The 14,232-nt window shown below is 45.9% G+C and overlaps 1 protein-coding gene across 1 annotated transcript in view; it reads left to right on the top strand.

Annotated features, from left to right (window-relative positions):
* LOC115077821 (tetraspanin-36-like) overlaps positions 1-14,232 on the top strand; it is a 73,356-nt gene that overhangs the window by 43,528 nt on the left and 15,596 nt on the right. The window contains exon 4 of the mRNA XM_029580112.1: positions 2,543-2,638. Coding sequence (XP_029435972.1) covers positions 2,543-2,638 — 96 coding nt within the window. The remainder of the gene's footprint in view (positions 1-2,542; positions 2,639-14,232) is intronic.

The following is a 14,232-nucleotide window of genomic DNA, read 5'->3' as shown; positions in this document are numbered from 1 at the left end:
TCGGAAAGTTACGAGGATACAAAGGGCTCCTGTATACCTGAGCCTCTTTCTGTGGGTTGACTTACACGGTGATGGGGGGGCTTACAGGCAAATATTGGAAAATCCAAAATATGCTCACAATTTTCGGCCCCAATTTAAAATGTACGTTCAGAACACCTGCTTTTTTTTTTTGTTTGTTTTTTTTAAACAGATAAAGTTTCTTTCTTTCTTTTTTCACTCACTGTCGGGTCGATACAGAAAAACCAATGGGAGAGCCGGCGAGCGCCCGCTCTCCTGATGCGCGCCCAGGCCACGCTCCCGGGTGCGCGATTCAGTAAGAAAAAAATATGGAAATGAGGGCCTGCGGTAAAAGGAGGCGGCGGCTATCAGCGGGTTTGACAGCCGACGCTCAATTTTACCGGCGTTTTGTTCTCGAACCCGCTGTCAGCCAGGGGTTCGGAAAACGGACGTTGGCAAAATTGAGTGTCCGTCTTCCAGCCCGTGGGCATATTTAAATTTTTTTATTTTTTTTTTGGGGGCCTCCGACTTAATATCGCTATGATATTAAGTTGGAGGGTGTTCAGAAAAGCAGTTTTTTTCCTGCTTTTCTGTACACTTTCCCGGTGTTGGCCGAAATTAACTCCTGCACATTTTACTTTCTGTATCGCGCGGGAATGACTAATAGGCCCATCAACGTGCATTTGCATGTTGCAGGCGCTATTAGTTTCTGGGGGGGTTGGCCGCGCGTTTTCCATGCGCTGTCTTTACCCCTTATAAGGGTAAAAATAGCGCGTGGAAAACGCGTGGCCAAACGGGGGGTTACAGTGCGCTCAGCCTGAGCGCACTTTTATTGCATCGGCCCGCAAGTTGGGATAAATTGTGAGTTGGCTTTACCTCTGTAACTCAAGGAGTTGTAGGGCTAAAACCCGATTAACTCTTCTGTGAAAACTGTCCTCTGACTTTTTTTCCCCCCGAAAACATAATGGCCTGAATTTTAAAAACCCTACACGCGCCGGGCGTATTTTAAATAGGCCCGACCATGCGTGTAAGTCCCGGGCCTGAAGAAAAGAGGCGGGGGTGGTCTGGGGGGGCAGGGCTCAAGGCTCCTGGCACAGCGGTCGTTTGCCGCTGTGTCGGAGGATCGCGTGCCGGCAGGCTGCCTGTGCGCGCAACCTGTGCCTGCTTCGAGCAGGCGCAAGAGGTCTGGCAGGGGGCAGGAAGGTTAGGGGAAGGGGCAGGAAGGATAGATGAGGGGGTAGGGAAGTTCCATCCCAGGCTGTTCCTAAATTGGAGCGGCCTGGGAGAGAACGGGGGGAAGGCCGCGGGCGTCGGCGCGCGCAAGTTGCACAATTGTGCACCCCCTTTGCGCGTGCGCGCCAAACCCCGATTTATAACACGCGTGCACGCACCGGCGTGCGCATGCTATAAAATCGGGCGTCCATGTGTGCGCACCGGGTAGCACGTGCACATGGACGCACGCACGTTTTTTAAAATCTTCCCCAATCTGAATAAACCTTTATAATTGACGTGTTGCCCGAGTACCCCCCGTGCCCTCCCAAACCACAATTCCTGGGTGCAGTGTTAACAGCTGCCTGCACGATGGCACGCGTGTGGGTTGCGGGGAGTTTGGGCCCCGAGCCACGTGCCCAAGGTAGGCAGTAGCCGAAAACTTGCTGACACTGAACTGAACTGGGCTCTAAGGCCCTGTTATAGAAAGCCCCCCTCCCCCCCAATATACGCAGAAAGGTAAATCAGGCCCTTCAGGGACTGTAAGCGACGCTGTGCTGTCCATCTTTAAACATTTTTTTTTTTTTAAGATCCTTACATATTTATTTTTTTATAAACCAATAAAAATCCATAATCTTATTTAAAATATAAATGAGATAGATGTAAACTAAGCTGTAATGCAGTTTGGTGTTGTGGGGACTCCTGTCAGACAACTCTGTTGTCGATCTTCTGTCTTCGTGACACAAGCACTTTGATACTCTCTGTGATCCTCCAGTGCAAACTAAAATTTCCAGCTTTGCTTTGAGCTGGGCTGTCAGCCTTTGTCCTCCAGTCAGAGTGGCAGTAAGCTGAGAAATGACAGGCACCAGCCTTTTGACAGCTGGGATGCAGCGGGATAGAAATATCCTCGTCTCTTGAATCTTATTAAACAAAAGAATCCGTGGGGAGTCGGGGGTGGAAAAGCCGAGTAAAGACGTTTTTGCTGTGGCCCTGGTCCTGCAGGATTCTACGGCAGCTGAGAATTGCTCCCTGCAGTCCCTCAGACCAGTGAGTGGCTTGCCCGAAGTATTTCTCAGTATTTGCCCGGCTCAAAGCAAAGCTGGAGATTGGGTTCAGCCAGTCCATTATGTACAAACCGAGGAGAAGGGGATGAGTCACCCTATACCGGGTCACGGTGGGGATTATGCTCTTATCTCATTCTTAACTTGAAACACTATTGGCTTCAAGCTCATGTTTTTAATCTTGTGATAGTGACATAGCTAAGTGCCTGGACTTGGCAGTCTTCTGAATGAACCAGTTCGGTTCGTTTTTTGTTTAATTATTTTTCTGTTTTTAGATTAAACCTGATATTCAAAAGAGTGTGGAGCAAGGCATCCATAATTACGATGGAACAAATTCAGACAGCAGGGCTGTAGATTTCTTGCAGGAACAGGTAAGACAGAGTTTAACATCTCAAGCTGCTTTCATGTGCTTGCAAAGTGTTTTGTCAATGCTTCAGGGACCGGTGGCGAGTCGGAGAACGCCCTCCCTGCTGCTGCCTTCTGCAGATCAACATCAAACAGCCACATTTCTCTGCCTTTGTTCTCACTTTTCCTGTCTTCGCCATGATTTATTTTTTTAAAACCGTATCTCGTTTAAGGTTGCAGTGGGAAGGAGACGTGGCCTCCGGCTGTCCACCTCCCCTGACGCAATTTAACAGCAAGACTTGATTCTCCGCGTTGCCTCGCGTTTGCATTCTAATGTAAAACCAGTGAGCCTGTTTTTAAAATAGAAAATAGCAACCTATGGATTCAGTACCTGCTTCTGGAAATAACTTGGCATCATGTGATTAATTGTATGACATGAACATACCTGCGAGCCAGAACTGCTTTCCTTTTCATCTCCTCAGCGTGGCTCATATTTCTTAGTAACGTCTGTCAGCTCTGTGCATGCCCAAGTGCAGTCAGTATTTTCTTGCATGAGCTTCCTTGCTTTTTTTTAATTGCATATTTCATCTTATTTGTGCCCCTTTTTGGTCCTGTTGCCTGTACTTGGAGGTCTGATGGGGGTGGGGATGGAATCCATCCTAATTTTCCCCCACCGCCCCAGGCCAGAGAGTGGTTCCTGCTCTTGGTATCTGTCAGGGCCCAGATAGGACGTACACAGAACGTGCTGGGCTTACCTCTGCACTTTCTCCCTAACCCCCCCCGACCCACTTTGAAGGGTAAAAATGTGCCAGGGGACAGGAAATAAAATGGGAAGCAGCAAACGAGCACTGAAAAAAGCACGCAAATTAACAAACCAGCAAAGACAATCCTGTGCATAGATCTTCATGGACTCAGAAAGGTGCTGGGTAGGGATGTGCAGAGGGACACCAAACGTTGCATTCGATATTCGGATTCGTCGGGGGGGGGGGGGGTGGCAGATACGTTGCATTCGGCAAGGGGGCCCCCGATACGTTCATGCGTTAATTCTTATTCGTTTCCCGGCTAAAATTGAATTAACTACAACCCCCCCCCCCCAAGACTTAACAAAACCCTCTGGTGGTCCAGCAGGGAGTCCGGGAGCCATCTCCTGCACTCAACAGCCTTGGCTGCTGGTATTGAAAATGGCGCCGATAACCTTTGACCTTACTATGTCACAGAGGCTACCGGTGTCATTGTTCAGCCCCTGTCACATGGTAGGAGCACAAGATGGCGCCGTTTTGCTTCCCCCACGAATACAACGAATATGGCCCTATACGTTGCGGATTACCAATACGTAGGAAACGACTGCATACCCCTAGTGCTGGGCTCCTACAGTTGCTCTCCCCAGGCTGAACGTTTCCCAGACCGGTGCTCCCAAAAAGTAAAGGGCCTCTAAGCTGACTTTAGTCCTGTGTCCCTCTGCAGCAGACGTGGCCATGAGGGTGCTGAGGGTGGTAGGTGGCTCTCTTGATTATAGTTGGTCTTGTGCCAGACAGGGATTTCCAGATGACGCGTGTGATGCCAATTCGGAGAGTCTCATTCCACCAAGCAGGGAAGGCAATGAACTGCTGGCTCCTAAGGAGTCAGAGTCCCCCGTCTGTTGCCACAGGGGCCAGGAGAGCAAGGAGAGAGTCTGCTAGGCTTGGGAGAATAATTCCAAACAAAACAATTTAGATTTGTTTTTCTAATGTGATGAACATCGTGCATTCACCCCTGGCTAAGCCTTGGAGCAAGGTGCAGGAATCATGTTTGGAATACTGGACCTATAATTGGAAAGGACAGAAAAACATGCAGTAAAAAAAATAAGAAAAATGAGTCCAGAAAACATCTAGTTCATCTTTTTAATTGAATTGGGGTGAAACTCCTTTGAGTTTGGTCATGGCCTGTGTATGTGTGGTTTTTTTTTTTTTTGGTTTTTTTAAAGCCCATCCCCATTAAATAATGGATTTGTACCATAAGTTCTTAAATGTTGCCGCTGGAAACCTCCCCAAGCTCTCTCATCGCTTATCACTGCCTTTTCCCAGCCACTTCCCTTGCTCAGGTGGCTGGCTTCACCTTTTTTCAGCCTCCTTTTGACTAAGATCCATGAGTAAGGTCTGAGCTATAAACTGAGGACTGTCCATTTATGACCAGTATTGAAACCGTGGGGAGGGGGGATGGGTGGAGGGTTTAACCCTTGCCACCGGATTAGAGGATTAACCCACCTGTGAAAAACGAAAATAAAATTATTTTTAATGACCAAGGCTTGGGAGCTCTGCTTTCTATCCCTTTTCACCATTGCCTTTCTTGTCGCCGTCATCCTCCTTGAGTACAGCCTTTTAGCATTGAACCTTGACCTCCTCTGGAAGAGACCGTGGCTTTCTTTGGTAGGCACGGTTTCCCCAGTTCGAGAGTTGCCCATCTGAGCCACGGTTGGCTACATCACCTGAAGTCTTCTCTGAAGTCTTGCTCAGCCCGGCTTGGTGTCCGTGTATTTTAGGTCTTTGTTCTATGTAGTCGGTTCTTTCGTTTTGAAGGCAAAGATTGAAAATCGTACAGAATCGTGTACCGGATCAGACAATGAGTCAAGAAGCTCTTTTCTCCAGCGCTAAGCTAGTAACTTCCAAAAGGGCTCCATTCAGATCAGATTTGTATGTACTGGATGCTATCTGTGGAAATAAAGCCCTCATCCTGAAGCAGTTTCTGGCAGGCTGGCTGGATCTAAGCGGCATGCCCAAACAGTGTAAAGATTTACAGAGGTGAGAGCAGCTGCATCTGAAACAAAATAAAATGCTAAAAACTCTGCATTCTCTGAAACTACAGCTATTTTCATGTGCCTCTGCAAATGGGATGATTTATATAGAATTTGGTGGTTTGTTTTTTTATTTTTCTTGGATGTTCATTTATAGCTCAAAATGTTTTGTTTTGTTTTTTAAAGCAAATAGCATTCTTTACCTGGAACTGAATATTCACAATTCATTTTATACCTAACAGACAGACTCAGGGGCTGTCTGTAAATGTCACTTTCCGATTTGGGGGGGGGGGGGGGGGGGGTGCAGTTTTGCACCAAGGGGAGAGCTCTAAGTTGAAAAAGGTTTTGGAGATTTATGACTAAGAATGACGGGGGAGGTTGATTTCATGCCAAACAGTGTGCTTTCATTTCTCGATGGCCCCTCGGAGGCAGCATGCAGAACTGCTCTGCTGGAAATCCAGGCTTGATTCCCTGGCCAGTAGGGGTCAGGGGAAGCATCATTTGCTGCCTCTTGGGAAGGAGTTCCACTCATTGCACTCAGTGATGCTGACCAGCCCATCTCTGAGCAAGCTGTTATCTGTTCTGAAGAGAGCTGCAGTCCCTGTGTCTCACTCAAGGACCAGTGATGCAATGGATGGGGAGAGGGAACCATGAAAGATGCATAAAGGCTGGGAGGGGCCATTTGAGCAAGAAGGAACTGCGAAGACAAAAACATTTTAAAAAGAAAAGTCATAATCCATTACATAAATGCTTTAAATCTATCACATCAACCAACTTTAAAGAGAAGAATGCTCTGAGCTAAATATATAACGAGAAAAGGTGACACCTAGATCTTTCTTGGGTGGTAGCTCCTAATATAGAACCTAACTTTGTGTAGCTATAGCATGGGTTATTTTTCCCTATATGCATCACCTTGCACTTATCCACATTAAATTTCATCTGCCACTTGGATACCCAATTCTCCAGTCTCGCGAGGTCTTCCTGCAATTTATCACAACCTGCTTGTGATTTAACTAATCTGAACAATTTTGTGTCATCTGCAAATTTGATTACATCATTTGTCGTATTCCTTTCCAGATCATTTATAAATATATTGAAAAGTATGGGTCCCAATACACATCCCTGAGGGCACTCCACTGCCCACTCCCTTCCACTGAGAAAATTGTCCATTTAATCCTACTCTCTGTTTCCTGTCTTTTAACCAGTTTGTAATCACAAAAGGACATTGCCACCTATCCATGATTTTTTACTTTTCCTAGAAGCCTCTCATGATGAACTTTGTCAAATGCCTTCTGAAAATCCAAGAACACTACATCTATCGGTTCACCTTTTTCCACATGTTTATTAATGCCTTCAAAAAAGTGAAGCAGATTTGTGAGGCAAGACTTGCCTTGGGTAAAGCCATGCTGACTTTGTTCCATTAAACCCTGTCTTTTTATATGTTCTGTGATTTTGATGCTTAGAACACTTTCCACTATTTTTCCTGGCACTGAAGTCAGTCTAACCAGTCTGTAGTTTCCCAGATCACCCCTGGATCCCTTTTTAAATATTGGGGTTACATTAGCTATCCTCCAGTCTTTAGGTACAATGGATGATTTTAATAATAGGTTATAGATTTTTACTAATAGGTCTGAAATTTCATTTTTTAGTTCCTTCAGAACTCTGGGGTGTATACCATCCGGTCCAGGTGATTTACTACTCTTCAGTTTGTCAATCAGGTCTACCACATCTTCTAGGTTCACCATGATTTGGTTCAGTCCATCTGAATCATTACCCATGAAAACCTTCTCCAGTACGGATACCTCCCCAACATCCTCTTCAGTAAACACCGAAGCAAAGAAATCATTTAATCTTTCCGTGATGGCCTTATCTTCTCTAAGTGCCCCTTTAACTCCTCGATCATCTAACGGTCCAACTGACTCCCTCACAGGCTTTCTGCTTCTGATATATTTTAAAAAGTTTCTCTTAGCCTGTCTTATCAGTGTCTTACATTTAACGTGCCAACGCTTATGCATTATCCTATTCTGTTGGATCCTTCTTCCAATTTTTGAATGAAGATCTTTTGGCTAAAATAGCTTCTTTCACCTCACCTTTTAACCATGCCGGTAATTGTTTTGCCTTCCTTCCGCCTTTCTTAATGTGTGGAATACACCTGCACTGTGCTTCTAGGATGGTATTTTTAACAATGTCCACACCTTTTACACACTTTTTTTTTTAACCTTTTGTAGCTGCTCCTTTCAGTTTGTTTTTGTTTTTCTAACAATTTTTCTCATTTTATCAGTTTCCCTTTTGAAAGTTTAGCACAAGAGCCATGGATTTGCTTACTGTCCCCCTTCCAGTCATTAATTCAAATTTGATCATATTGTGAGCACTATTGCCAAGTGGTTCTACCACCGCTACCTCTCTCACCAAATCCTGTGCTCCACTGAGAATTAGATCTAAAATTGCTCCCTCTCTCAGTTCCTGAACCAATTGCTCCATAAAACTGCCATTTATTCCATCCAGGAGCTTTATCTCTCTAGCGTGTCGCGGAGATACATTTACCCAGTCAATATTGGGGTACTTGAAATCTCCCATTATTACCGCACTACCAATTTGGTTAGCTTCCCTAATTTCTCTTAGCATTCCACTGTCAGTCTCACCATCTTGACCAGGTGGACGGTAGTATACTCCTATCACTATAGTCTTCCCTGACACACAAGGGATTTCTACCCTTAAAGATTCTATTGTGCATTTAGTCTCATGCAGGATGTTTATCCTGTTGGACTCTGCCATCCTGGACATAAAGTGCAACACCGCCTCCCGGGTGCTCCTGTCTGTCATTGCAATATAATTTGTATCCTGGTATAGCACTGTCCCATTGGTTATCCTCCTTCCATCATGTCTCTGAGATGCCAGTTAAATCTGTCATCATTCACTGCTATACATTCTAATTCTCCCATCTTACTTCTTAGACTTCTGGCATTAGCATACAAACATTTCAAAGTTTGTTATTTGTTTGTATTTTCATTCTGCTTTTTAATTGATAGGGATAAGTTAGAATCTTTTAGCTCAGGTGAGTTTTTAGTTACAGTCACTTGGACTTCTTTTCTTCTTATTGGAACCTCATTGTTGGGATGCCGTAATTCTAATGAGTCATTAGTATTCTTTAAAGATACCTCCCTCCGAACCATGCGCTGCTGAGAGACTATCTGCTTTCCCCTTTGTTCTAGTTTAAAAGCTGCTCTCTCCTTTTTAAAGGCTAGTGCCAGCAGTCTGGTTCTACCCTGGTTAAGGTGGAGCCCATCCCTTTGGAAAAGACTCCTCCCCCCCACCCCCACCCCCTTCCCCAAAAGGTTCCCCAGTTACTTACAAAACTGAATCCCTCTTCTTTGCACCATCGTCTCATCCACGAATTGAGACTCCGGAGCTCTGCCTGCCTCTGGTGACCTGCGTGTGGAACAGGGAGCATTTCAGAGAATGCTAACCTGGAGGTTCTGGATTTAAGCTTTCTACCTAAGAACCTAAATTTGGCTTCCAGAACCTCCCTCCCACATTTTCCTATGTCGTTGGTGCCCACATGTACCACGACAGCCGGCTCCTCCCCAGCATTGTCTAAAATCCTATCTAGGTGATGCGTGAGGGCCATCACCTTCGCACCAGGTAGTCATGTTACCAGGTGATCCTCACGCCCACCAGCCACCCAGCTGTCTACATTCCTAATAATCAAATCGCCAACTATGATGGCCAACCTAACTCTTCCCTCTTGGGCAGTAAGCCTTGGGGACACATCCTCAGTGCGAAAGTACAATGCACCACGTGGAGAGTAGGTCCTTGCTACAGGACCTTTCCTGCTGCACCATTTGATGCTTTCTGATCATGAGACCACCTTCCTCCAAGGCAGCACCAGGACTGCCAGTCTGAAGTTGGGACTTGGATACTATGTTCCTGAAAGTCTCATCTATATACCGCTCCTGTCTCTCAGAGATCGGACTCGTTCTCTGAGAGACAGGAGCTCTTTGCATCACATGCACATGTACAATTTCTCACCAGTGGGTAAAAAAATCATACATGTGATACTCTATGCAAAAGACTGGGAAGACTTGTTGCTGGACTACTGCTTTCATCTCAAATTTGTTCAGTTCCTAGTTATGTTTTAGGTTGCTATGGGAGTAGGAATGTGTCTAATTAGCGTCCTTTAAATATATTAGTGAATTCACTATATGTCTGGTAGGGCCTACAGGGGAATGATCAAACTCTCAATAAGGTGTGGGGAATTCATGAAGTGAAGTTAAAAGGCTGGTGGTTTTTGTTTTGTTTTCTATTATGAAAGTGGCACCTGCTTATAAATTAAAGGATGAGCTAGGGGTGGGAGGGTTGGGAAATACAAACAGTCTAACTTCTGTTAATTCGCTGCCTTATTGACTATTAAAAGCACAAACACACTAAATAATATTTCCCAATAGTTAACTTCGCCCCAATACTTTTAAAAAAAGAAATTTCTGGAGGGTCATGTGATGTGATGAGCTAGAGAGGACGTGTCTTCCCGAGCTCTGAGCACCTGCATCCTATAATCTGATCTAATCGAAGCCATCCACGCAATCTGGTAGCAGATCTCTGCAGGAATTTACAAGGCTTATGTCAATCGACAAATATATGCACAAATCGCCAGGAACTATGGCCTTGAAAAGCGGAAAGAAAGAGATAAAGATAAAATGAGACCTGCACCGGAACAGCAAGCCTCAGAAAATGGAGGCACAGGGGCTGCAGGCCCGTCCCAAGCTACCTTAGATGCATGGACTGTCAGTCACAGAAGCAGAGGTATTGGCGTTAAATACTAGATTTGAAACCTCTCATCCCAGATTACAAGTTTACAGACCTTGCTAGATGAACTGCACCCATGTATGGAAGCGATAGAGGGGCGAGTGTCAGTCCTTGAAGATACATAGAAATGACGGCAGAAGAAGACCAAACGCCCCATCCAGTCTGCCCAGCAAGTTTCGCACTTTTTTTTCTCTTCATACTTATGTTACTCTTGGCTCTTAGTAACATTTTGATTCAATTTCCTTTCCACCCCCACCATTAATGTAGAGAGCAGTGTTGGAGCTGTATCTAAGTGAAATATCTAGCTTAATTAGTTAGGGGTAGTGTAACCACCGCAATGAGCAAGCTACACCCATGCTTATGTTTGCCCAGACTCTGTAATTCAGTCCTTGTTGGTTGTTGTCTGTATATAGAACCACTTTTCTTCATTCCCCCTGCCGTTGAAGCAGAGAGTTATGCTGGATATGCATTGAAAGTGAAGTATCAGGCTTATTTGGTTTGGGGTAGTAACCGCCGTAACAAGCAAGCTACTCCCCGCTTTTTTGTGAATACAAATCCTTTTTTCCACATTCATTCACGTCCTCTAGACTTTATGGATCCACAGTGTTTATCCCACACCCCTTTGTAGTCCTTCACAGTTCTGGTCTTCACCACTTCCTCCGGAAGGGCATTCCAGGCATCCACCACCCTCTCTGTGAAGAAATACTTCCTGACATTGGTTCTGAGTCTTCCTCCCTGGAGCTTCAAATCGTGACCCCTGGTTCTGCTGATTTTTTTCCGACTGAAAAGTTTTTGTCTTAAAAAAAAAAAAAAAAAGATTCTAATTTGGCAGCGAAGCAAATAATAACCCTGGAAACTCATCTTAAGCAATGCCGTGAAAAACCCGAGGACCGTGAGAATAGATCTAGACGGAATAACCTGCGCTTCACGGGTCTCTCTAAATCCATCTCAGAAAATAATTTAGTTACCATGCTGGAAAAATGGCTTCCTGAGGCATTTGAACTTCCACCGTGGGGGGCTCCTGTCCAGATTGAGAGAGCCCACAGGTTGGGCACCCGCAGACCTGACTATCTCAGACCCCGAATTACAATCGCCAAATTTCTCAATGGTTCCCATAAACAGGAAATTTTAAGATCTTATCGCCAACGTCGAGATCTCAAATACCAGGGAGCAACAGTAAAACTGTTTCAGGACTACTCGGTCTCAGTGTCCCAGAGTCGCAAGCTGTTCAACCCGATCTGCTCTGCGCTTATCTCAAAACAGATCAAATTTACTTTACAGTTCCCTGCTAAACTAAAGATTTGGTATGAGAATTCCTCTCATCTCTTTGAAGATCACTTTAAGGCACAAGTGTTCCTGGACGGTTTGGCTTAAAGGGGAACAGAGCTGAAAAATGGGATCGGCTAGCCCACGAGAATGTACCAGATACACCTCAAAAGATTTCTGATTTACCTGCCTATTTCCGCAGTCATCTGGGTGATGGTCAATGGAGCGCCAGGTTTGTTTATTTGCACTCCCCATTGTGTCTCAATAAAGTTTGTTCGGTACCATCGCCCACACCTCTCTGGCAGATCAACATGCTCCCATGACGTCAACACGCACAACTCCCGTAAGGCGCCGGCTCATAAGATTCTTCCGGGTTCCAACGCACAACGCAGCAATTCTCCGGAGCTTACAGGTCCCCGATTCGGATCCTCACAGCTTTCACCCAGCACCACCCATTCCTGTTCTCTATACGACCACTGCAGTTCCAGAGATGATCAAACAGGGTAAGCCGCAACAGTTTTGCGTGATACCGACAACTGGATCAGGCAGCTTAGGAGTCGTATGTATGCTCTTGAATCCACACCACCCATTGTGACTTTCAGCTGCTTGCATGCTACTAATTATATGTACGGGAGCCCGCAAATCGCTCACACAAATATGGTCTGGGTCAAGCTAAGAGACTGGACAGTGGCAATTACAGGTTGTCTGCTGAGCAGAATGACATATTCTACTGGGAAACCATCTCTGGAGATTACAAGCTCTGGACAAGCATTGCCTTTCTGAACTTGGGGAAAAGTGGACTGCCACAAAAAGAAAAAAAAAAGGGCAAGTTGAGGTTTTTCTTCCTAGCATTTCAGAGTTGACTCCACTACAACTGACCGACAAGGTAGCTGCACTACTCTGAAACCTGGAATTTTCTGTACTTTATATGTGAGGTCTAATTTCTTCGATACGGGGGCACAGGAAACTGGATTCTCCCATACACTCTAGATGATCTAATACTCTTTATGAGCGATGGAACCTGTACCTCTATGTACATATTAAGCACTAGTCCGTTTAATCTATCGTATTATATTATTAGTTACTGCCCTCTTAGGCCTCTCTTTCCAGCTGATTAAGCTTCCAAGTTTACCCTCCTTGTTGAATGTAACTTTGCCTCCTCCGTTCATATGTTTGTTTTTGTTATTACCATGAAGGTCGGTATAGAAAAGTGTTAAATAAATAAATTCTCTTCAGACATTCTTGCAGGATAGCATGAATAGGAATAGCTACTGGCTCGGCTGGGATGTCTAAGATCAGTATAAGACCGAAGACGTCTGAGCCAAGGACCTTTGTCTTGACTCCAAATGCCTTTCCCAGCTTGTCCAAAAACCTGGAATACAGGAGGTCCTCAGGTGGAGACATATTCAGAGGCTCAGATAGGGGATTGGAAGGTATTCCTGGTGGACCTCCTCCAATTGGCTGCCCCACTGCAACCGAATGTCAGACTAGAACCAATCTGCAGAGATTCTGATGGTCTACCTGTCTTGTCAGGTGTTTGTGGATTCCGTGCAGGAGTAAATCCGATATCCTAGAGAGGAAAGATTTGAAAAGTACCCTCCTTGTCTTTAGCTGCCAGAGAAGTAAAGAAAGACTTTACCAGTTCTGCCATGGTTTCTCTGCTCAGGGTACATCACCCCTGGAGCAGTACAGGACTGCAAGGCTGGATGCTGGGCAGGACGAGGGCTGGTCTTATGCCTAGCCAGCCCCCTTCCCTGCAGGTTGAACTCTTGAGTTCTGGGGGCCAGTAGGTTTTTGCTGCGGCAGTTAAACATGGTGAGTACAAGGCAAGACAAGCTAGGTAAAGCTGACAGACTGGAACAAGGGTGCGCAGTTTGAGGTAACTGCGCAGGCTGGGCGAGGCAAGACTTGGTCCAGGGTTGGACAGGATACTGGAGTTGGGCACAGAACAAGGACTGGGGCTACATATAGACAAGGACAAAGCAAGGTAGTAGGCACAGTTTGGGAGAGACACAAGCAAGGCAGTATACAGGACAAGAGTAGGAACTAAACACAGGCTGGGCAGGAAAAGGTACTGACAAGACAGGGGATGAATACCAGGAACAGAATTGGGCTTGGCACAGCAAGACCACCCAGAGATAGGACTGGACAAGTCAAGACAACACAGAAAAAGGAACATAGAAGCCAGAAGGCAGCAAAGCTGAAGGCCCATAGGCCCCTAGACTATAGGCCCAAAGGCTGCTTGGTAGAGAGAGAGAGGCCTGGATAGGCTACAAAGCAGGATAAAAGCATAGAGCAGACCCGGAGGCCACAAGGCAAGGTAAGGTTAGAGTAGGTCACAGAGTAAGAACAGGGAATAGCCTAGATAGGCTGCAAGGCAGGGTAAGGCCTGAGTAGGCCACAAGACAAGGTACAAAGAGCAAGAAGTCCCAGAGGCCGCAAGGCCTAGGTAGGCTACAAGGCAGAAAGCAAAAAGGCCGAGCAGGCATATAAGGCAAGGAAACAGCAGCCAGGTCAGAGAGCCAAGAGAGACTCCATGAAGAGGCAAAGGTGAATGGGCAAGGCTGGGTTACATAGGGCTGGAGCTTGGGTGTGGTGCAAGCAGTGAGGAGGAGCTTGGCAAGGCTGGAGATGAAACTTGCTGAGGTCCCCTCCTGGAGAAGAGGCTGCTCCATAGGCTGAGTCAGAAGGCCAGTGAGGAGATGGCTTGGATAGCTTTGAACGGAACTCGCAGGAGGCCTCTGCTGGTGAGGCGGCATCATTGTAGGTCAACGCAGGGCA

This window comes from Rhinatrema bivittatum, chromosome 1 (assembly GCF_901001135.1).
Source record: "Rhinatrema bivittatum chromosome 1, aRhiBiv1.1, whole genome shotgun sequence".
Taxonomy (NCBI): domain Eukaryota; kingdom Metazoa; phylum Chordata; class Amphibia; order Gymnophiona; family Rhinatrematidae; genus Rhinatrema; species Rhinatrema bivittatum.
This window is presented reverse-complemented; position numbering and strand designations above follow the sequence as displayed.